Genomic DNA, 8,144 nt, shown 5'->3' with positions numbered 1-8,144 from the left:
TGATGCCAATTTCCTTTTTTAGTAAGTTTTAATTATTGTTGCCATGCTGTTAACTTTTTTATAAAGATCCATGTTTTCTTTCTTTTCAGATATCTAACCCGTTTGCTGGTAATATACACCAGTCTGAGACAGATGGAGAGCCAGAGGAATGTCTCAGACTTCATTCTTTTGGGACTTTCGTATGACTATTACACACAAATATTTTGCTTTACGCTCTTCTTATTCTGTTATGCTGCTCTCTTGGTAGGAAACCTTCTGATCCTCATCTCCATTCGGTGCAGCCCTCTTTTCCACCAACCAATGTACTATTTCCTCAGCCACTTGTCCTATATGGACATCTGCTACACCTCTAGCATTACACCCAAATTCATTGCTGACCTCCTAGTGGAAAGAAAAGCCATCTCCTATGGCAACTGTATGTTTCAAGTCTTTGCCATGCACTTCTTTGGAACGATTGAAGTCTTAATCCTCACAGTCATGGCGTTTGATCGCTACGCTGCCATCTGCAAACCTCTCCACTACATGCTTGTCATGAACAGGACAAGGTGCAATCTCCTAGTGTTGGCTGCTTGGGCTGGTGGGGCCGTCCACTCCTTTCCTCAATTTTTCCTGGTAATCAGGTTGCCCTTTTGTGGTCCTAATGAGATTGATCATTATTTTTGTGATATTTTTCCTTTGCTGAAAGTTGCCTGTACCGACACCTATGTCACTGGTGTCCTTTTGGTTGCCAATTCAGGAATGGTTACCTTAGTGACATTCGTGGTCTTATTTTCTTCTTATGTCATTATATTATTCACTTTAAGAAATCACTCAGCTGAAGGAAGGCGCAAAGCCCTCTCTACCTGTGGGTCTCATATCACTGTGATAGTTTTATTTTTTGGGCCTTCAATCTTTGCCTACCTTCGACCTCCGGGCACTTTCCCTGAAGATAAAGTATTTGCTCTATTTTACACCATCATCGCTCCGATGTTCAATCCCTTAATCTACACTTTGAGGAACTCAGTGATGAAAAACACCATGAGGAAAGTCTGGTGTCAAACATCAGAGATCAATATCTTTTTAACAAAACAGAGGGGCAGCTAGATGTGGATAGAGGAGAGAGCAAACCATCTCACAGAGTAATTTTTCCACTGGTATCATTTTATGAATGACAGAAATAGGACTTCAAGTTTAATGGTGACTACAATGGAATATTAATTAAACCATAAAAAATAAGCTTAAAATTTAGTTCAGTTTGTAGGCTTTGAGACCGTATGAACAGGTTGACATGCACAAAATCCATTGTATGTGTAGTTAAGACAGTGTTACATGAGCTGAGAATTGTGAAAAAAATGTGTAATATTGCAATAGAAAATCAGGTTTGGTGGTTAGATCACATGATGAGACACTTTGCATGGCAAAGGGGCAGTTAAATTCCATGATTTTAAGACCCCGTTTTGGTTTATGATAGGCTCTTCACCTAAATGAACTCGAGAGGTATTTCAAAATTAATTACATAGCAATAAGTGTGCATAATAAAATCTTATTTAAAGAATGCTGTGTTTTAACTCTCTGGACTTCACATTGGAAACAAAAATAAACTAGTAAAGGCACACCTGGGTGGCACATTCTGGTGGGTGTCTGACTCTTGCTCCCAGCTCTGGTTGTGGTCTTGCCATTTGTGGGTTTGGGCCCCCAGTTGGGCTCTGTGCTGGTGATGTGGAAAATTCTGGAGATTCTGTCTATCCTTCTCTCTGCTCCTCCACCCAATTTCCAGCCCTGTGCTCACTTTCTATCTTTTTCCCTCTCAAAATAAATAAATAAAGTTTTTTTTTAATATTTAAAAAAATAAGCTAGAAAGGGTAGAGTGAAATCAATTACTCAAGATATTAAAAACACATGCACTGCTTTCTTATATATTGCTCTACTAAAAAATCTATAAAAGGACTGAATCATAAAATGCCAGAAATCAGTAGGAAGAAATGAGTTCAAACAAAGAAACTTCAATCAAAATACTATGTGATACAAATCATGGAAATGAGTGGAGAGGACACATCATTTTTGTAACTAACATGAAGAGACCAGGAGAAATATTCTCTAGAGGAAGCTGAAATTTCATGAAATGTGTTTATTTGTATCTCTAATAAGATGCAAAAATAAATGCTCTCTTTGAAAACATGAAATATAAAGAGGAATAGATTGTGTAACCAGATTATATTAATAGAATGATAATGAAAATACATGAAGACTTTTAGTCCAGGTAAATGCAATACTACAATTACAATGATTATAAAGGCCTAATGACTGAAGGATAGAAGAGTAGAAAAGTTTATGAGGAAGATCTAATTCAATAGATTTTTTATAGCAGAGGGGAATTGGGCAGATAATCAGTTTTTCAAGTTACTAATAAAATAAAAATATTGCCAGATTTAAAAGTTCAAGATTTACCCTTTATTTAATGTTTTGTTTTTAACCAAATCTACTCAACTTGCCCTTCTGGGGTCCTAATCAGATGGATCACTCCCTATGTGATATGAAGCCTCTTTTGAAACAGGTGTGCAAAGATATTTGTGTTGTTAGTGTCTTCGTGATTGCTAATTCAGGGATCTGGTGGCACCACTTTTGTTGCCCTGGTAGCTGACTTCATATGTCCTCATATGATTTAATCTTAGGATCCACTCCTCTGCAGGTTAACACAAGGCTCCACCTGCAGCTCTCACATAATGGTGGTAGTTTCATTCTTCATCCCCTGTATCTATACTTCTGTTCTACCTGTGGGGAGTGAGAAGAAAGATAAGGAAATCTTTCTGTTTTACACAGAGACTGTTGCCTCCAAACTGAGTCTTCTCATCTCTACCCTGAGAAGCATGGAGTTGAAAATCACCATGGGGAAGGCATGGTCTAAAATGGACCATTCAGAATTCATATACATGAGTGCTATTCATTGTACTTTTGATCCTATGTACCACAGGCTTTATCATTTGAGATGTTGTAGAAAGTATATATGGTTGGATACTAAGGCTAAATTACCTGTGACTGATGTTAAATGAGTCAAAGAAGCAAGTTCCTGTGAATCAGATTACAACTGCACCTTAAAAGATTCAACTAGTTCCACATGTGACCACTTGCATGTGAGGAAGCTAGAAATGTCCTGAGAGCATATCTCTGATCCTATCACTCCCTTCTTCCAAAACTTGTAAGGAATCCTATTTTCCTTGGAATAAAATCCAACCTTCTTGCCTGTTTATCACAAATCTTCCATAAATTATCTGAGTCTAATTTGCCAATCTCAGAAATCACTACATTGGCAGAAAGTGTGGTGTTACAATGATAGGCTTTAGGGTCAGGGAAAGTTGGGCATTTAATGACAGTTAGTTTTTATATCTGGGTCTTGGCAATTTGCTTTAATTATATTAGTCCATCTTTTTAAAAGTTATTGTACTTCATAAAGATGTAACATTACTTTGGCTAACCTATGTGAAGTTTTAGCATGGCACACAGCTACCAGAACCTCATGTTAGTAATTGTTATCCTGTTTGTTTTTCTCTCTGTGTGTCCCCAGCAAAGAGGATTTCATCCAACTACACTGGTCCACTTCCATTCTCCAAACATACTCTGGAATCTATCAGTTCTATGGTTTTATTTCACCTTCATCCTCTTAGGATTCCCCACCCCCATGCTCAAGAGTCCACGTCTTACATATAATTCACACTCATGATGCCATGTTATTCAGGAAGACTATATGTATGAATATAATATGAATGTTATATGAAATGTAAAGCTATACGATAATATGGAGTAAAACATAGATGATCTTTGTGACCCTGAAGTGGAGAAAAAATTTTCTAACTGTGTGGAGCAAAAGTGTCCATAAAAAAAAAAGATGATTTGTACTTCACCAAAAGTAAGACTATACAGGAGAACTAGTATATAAAGAGAGATGAATTAAATAGTTGAATGTGTGTGGGAGGTTCCTGGAGAGACAAGGAGCAAGACGCAAGGACCTTTCCAGAGGCTGCCAGCAGCTAATGGAATCAGGGCCATTCCCAAACCCCGGGACGTGACCACGCTCCTTCCTTAATGGAAACGTGAATGGTTTCAGAGAGTATGGGCACAGTGACCGCTGAACATTCGCAGAAAGACTGGGCCTGTGAGAATGATTGGTCCCAAGGAGGCTGGGCACCATGGACATCCCTGAAAGAGATGGAGATGGACCAAGTGCTGAGGGCTAATGGCAAACTTTATTTAGAATAGCATCTTATTTATACGCTCCTTGCAAGCCTAGAGAGCATGGTAAACGTTTAGTCAGCAGTAAATATTTAACTAGAACAATAGACACGGTCACAGAGCAGGCAGAGCAGGAGCAGCTTGCAACTGTGTGTTGGTATATCTTGTAGCTTCTTGTCCCTCTTGGCTGATGACCAAGAAGGCTCTGTCCTGCACGTCCTTTTGCAACTTCATCAAGTCCCTTGTTCCCAGCATTCTGGGAGCAGAAGTCCAATAAGGATGTTTCATACACAAGGACAGTGCTTGGGAATTAAGGTCCAATGTCCTATTTCCCAACAATGATGTAAATGCAACTAGCAGCTGTCTCTGAGGGTGTGCAGAGGGCAAGATATGACCAGCTATCTCCTGCTATAGACTGGTATAGGTTAGCTCTTGAGTACAGCTTGATCAACACTGGGCATAATGTTGAAGTAGACTAGCTTTAAATCACTGGATTCTAATATCCTTCATGCCAAAGTTCTAGAGTCTTTCATTTACTCAGAGTCCTTAAACTTTTAAAGCCTGGAAGGAAGCAGTAACCTTAGAATGATGCATTTTCTTGCTTCGGATTTTACAGGCTATTTGAGCTAGTTATTTAAACTCTAGAATCTTCTGTGTTTTTATCCACCAGGAAAGCTGATAATATTTGTGTCAGATACGTGTTATTGTAAGCATTGAATAATATGATGAACTTAATCCACCCAATACTCTCTCAGTATATTTTTGTTATTGTTTGACTAAGTTGTTTGATTTGAAACAGATTAAATATTATAAAATTTGATTTTCTGATATATTTTTGCATGAGAAAACTTTAAATGCTTGGGAGAGAGAGACTGTCTGGCTTCAGTGCATGTGGATAAGACTGAGCACAACTTGTGAAGAGTCAGTGAGCAGAGAAAGAACAGGATGTTCCACACAATAGAAGCTTTGTTGTTCTTCACTCCCTTCCTCTGGTTTTCCCATATTATTTTTGCTTTTCCTTTTTGCCAAGTGTTGAGGAAAAGATGTTTAATCTGCTCTTTTCTTTTGTCTTCCATTTTTCAACAAGTATTTCATCAATGGTAACCTCATATCTAGTATGATATCACAAGTCATTGAATTTATTTATCTATCTACTCTGCGCACCACAGATCTTGATAATTCTCCCAAAAGGACTGTAAGTGGCCATCTTTGGTTTTCTGTGTTCTACCTCATCTCAGATTTTCCTGAAAGCTAACCTGATCCAGTTACAGGCTACAAGTTTCCTCCTATTCTTCAGAAACCTGGGAGACTACAGAGCAGTCAGAGTTTCATGAATTGCTCTAACTATAGCCTTTTTGGGCCTGCAGGGGCCAAGGGCCAATTTTTTTTCCAAATAGGCAAATATGGAAAATTTATACCCACGACCATGAGCACATTACTCTGGATGGAGGCTTTGCAACACTTGTGCCAAGGTCTGTCTAGAAATGCCTTTGGGAATATAATTACATAGAGCTTTCAAAGACCTATTAATTCTTGCCACGTCAGTTAGTATTCTGTTCCACTGAACTCAATAGTCCTCAGGCACAGACATAAAATAAATGGATGATTCCTAGGACCTAAATACTTGTGTCAGCATTTGCAGGAATATAAAAATACATTTTGCTTATTTTTTCTTCTGATCTATTATTAAGATGTTAAATCAGCATTCAAAATTCCCAGGTTGCTTTCCTGGGGGCTGAATATCCACTTCATCACTGAGTCTTAGTGAATATTTCAAGTCCACTTCCTTTGTAAGTTGTAGAAGGCTTAAGGCATGTTGAAAATTTCAAAGTATTTGCAGAGATTTAATCTGACTGTGTTTGAATTATAGGTTTGTAAATGCTCTTCAATTTATTCCAGATTTCGGTGTTCACTGACTGGTAGAGTGAGTATCTGAGGACGGAATGCTTCCTGATGCATGCCTAAACTAAGCGGACAGCCACTCAGACCTCATGGTTAGTGAATTGCCCTGTCTCTTGGTTTGGGAACGGTCCCTGAACACTAGGGCTAGGCTAATTGTGTGTGTCTGTGTTTAAATATTTATTTGTCTGTTTTGTTTTGTTTTGTTTTTGAGAAAGAGGGAGTGCAAGCATGGGAGAGGCAGAGTGAGAGGGAGGATTGCAAACTGAGAGCATGGAGCCCAACATGGGGCTCGAACTCATGAAACTATGAGATCATGACTTGAGCTGAAATCAAGTCAGACATTTAACTGACTGACCCACTTAGCCACCCCACTTGTGCATTCTTTTTATCTATTCTACATAATTCATTTTAAAGGCTATAACTTCTTTTGCAGCATATGATAATGAGATTACTATAAAAACTCATTAGCATACTTTAGTTTTAATTGTGTATTACCTACAAGCAAAAATCCCTTTTTGATAAACAGGAGTAGAGCTAGATAAAGCATTTTCAAGTGAGCAGAGAATTTCATTGTGTCTCCAACTCGTGCTTAACGGCACCTCAACATTACTATTAAGAAACAGACCAGCTTATGCTTGAACATGTATAATAACAAATAATTTTTTTATATTTCAAAACATCTGCCATCCTAAAATAGACTAGTTTTATATGAGTCAACTATGGTAAATTTATCTACTTTCTATTACACTAAGAAAAAATTTGAATGTGTGAGAGAAACTTGTATTTACATATCAAAGCTTTTATTCCTTAAGAGACAGTATGATCCAAAAAGTATACATAATTTGCATTCAATAATGCTGAAATATAAAGTTATCGTTTGAGTACAGGTTTTTTTTTTTTTTTTTTTTGAGAGACAGAAAGAGACAGTGTGTGCAGGGAGGGGTCAGAGAGAGAGGGAGATACAGAATCTGAAGCAGGCTCCAGGCTCTGAACTAGCTGTCAGCACAGAGCCCGATACGGGGTTTGAACCCAAGAACTGTGAGATCATGACCTGAGCTGAAGCCGGATGCTTAAGCGACTGAGCCACCCAGGCGCCCCAAGTACAGTTTTATAGAGAAAGACGCTAAGATAATAAGTCATTTATGATGTTAACAGATTTTCAGTAACAGATTGTTGAAATCAGCATTTACCTGACATACTTGTTAAATCCACGTTGTGTATCTTCTTTTTTATTTCCTTTATTTTCCCACTGGTTGAGTGTGTGTGCATGACAATCTGTGGTTCTATGCTAATCACTCAGAAAGGAAAGACAGTGAAAGAAAAATGTTCCGAACCACACATGACATGTGCTATTTCATATTATCTCATGTATTCCTCATCAAAATTCTAGTTTTGTAATGCTATGTCAGGTGTAAAAAGAGTATGATGGTGCCTAAGGAGATGAAACAATTCACTAAAGGATTACACTGGTCAGTTTGAGATTCCTCAACATTTCTACCTCCTTCTACTTTGCTACTGTTTCAGCCTCTTGTTCGGTGCCTGAAGTCCTTTATTTATCCATTGTGATTTCAGATTTCCCATAGGAAGGTTCCTTAGAATCACTACATTGTTTTATGACAGTAACTCTTCTCAGCTGATTTTTTCCCCTCTTCCTTGTCACCCCTGCTAACAGCATTGATCATATAGCACGAGCTATTGTAAATGAAATTCCAATGATGATTTAGAAAACAAGCAGGAATATTCTTTTTTACATTTATTTATTTATTTACTTTTTGAGAGAGAGCACAAGTAGGGTAAAGAGGAAGAGAGAGAGGGAGTGACAGAATCTGAAGCAAGGTCCAGGCTCTGAGCTGTCAGCACAGAGCCTGAGGTGGGGCTCGAAATCACAAACCGTGAGATCATGACCTGAGCTGAAGTCAGATGCTTAACCAACTGAGCCACACAGGCACCCCAGAAAACAAGCATAAGTCTTTATGAAGAATTTGGAGTTTTGTAAGACCAAAGGCAAAGAATTTCAAATGTTTTGGAATCAGAGA

General features: G+C 38.2%; 2 protein-coding genes across 2 annotated transcripts in view; one reads left to right on the top strand and one right to left on the bottom strand.

Moving 5' to 3' along the window:
• The window catches only part of LOC115306340 (olfactory receptor 4P4-like), a 161,688-nt gene that overhangs the window by 44,230 nt on the left and 109,314 nt on the right, over positions 1-8,144 (bottom strand). The gene's annotated exons all lie outside the window — the stretch shown is intronic.
• Positions 1-8,144, top strand: part of LOC115306344 (olfactory receptor 4P4-like) — a 9,762-nt gene that overhangs the window by 1,228 nt on the left and 390 nt on the right. The window contains exon 2 of the mRNA XM_029956687.1: positions 90-933. Coding sequence (XP_029812547.1) covers positions 133-933 — 801 coding nt within the window. The 5' untranslated portion in view covers positions 90-132. The remainder of the gene's footprint in view (positions 1-89; positions 934-8,144) is intronic.

This window comes from Suricata suricatta, chromosome 11 (assembly GCF_006229205.1).
Source record: "Suricata suricatta isolate VVHF042 chromosome 11, meerkat_22Aug2017_6uvM2_HiC, whole genome shotgun sequence".
Classification (NCBI taxonomy): domain Eukaryota; kingdom Metazoa; phylum Chordata; class Mammalia; order Carnivora; family Herpestidae; genus Suricata; species Suricata suricatta.
This window is presented reverse-complemented; position numbering and strand designations above follow the sequence as displayed.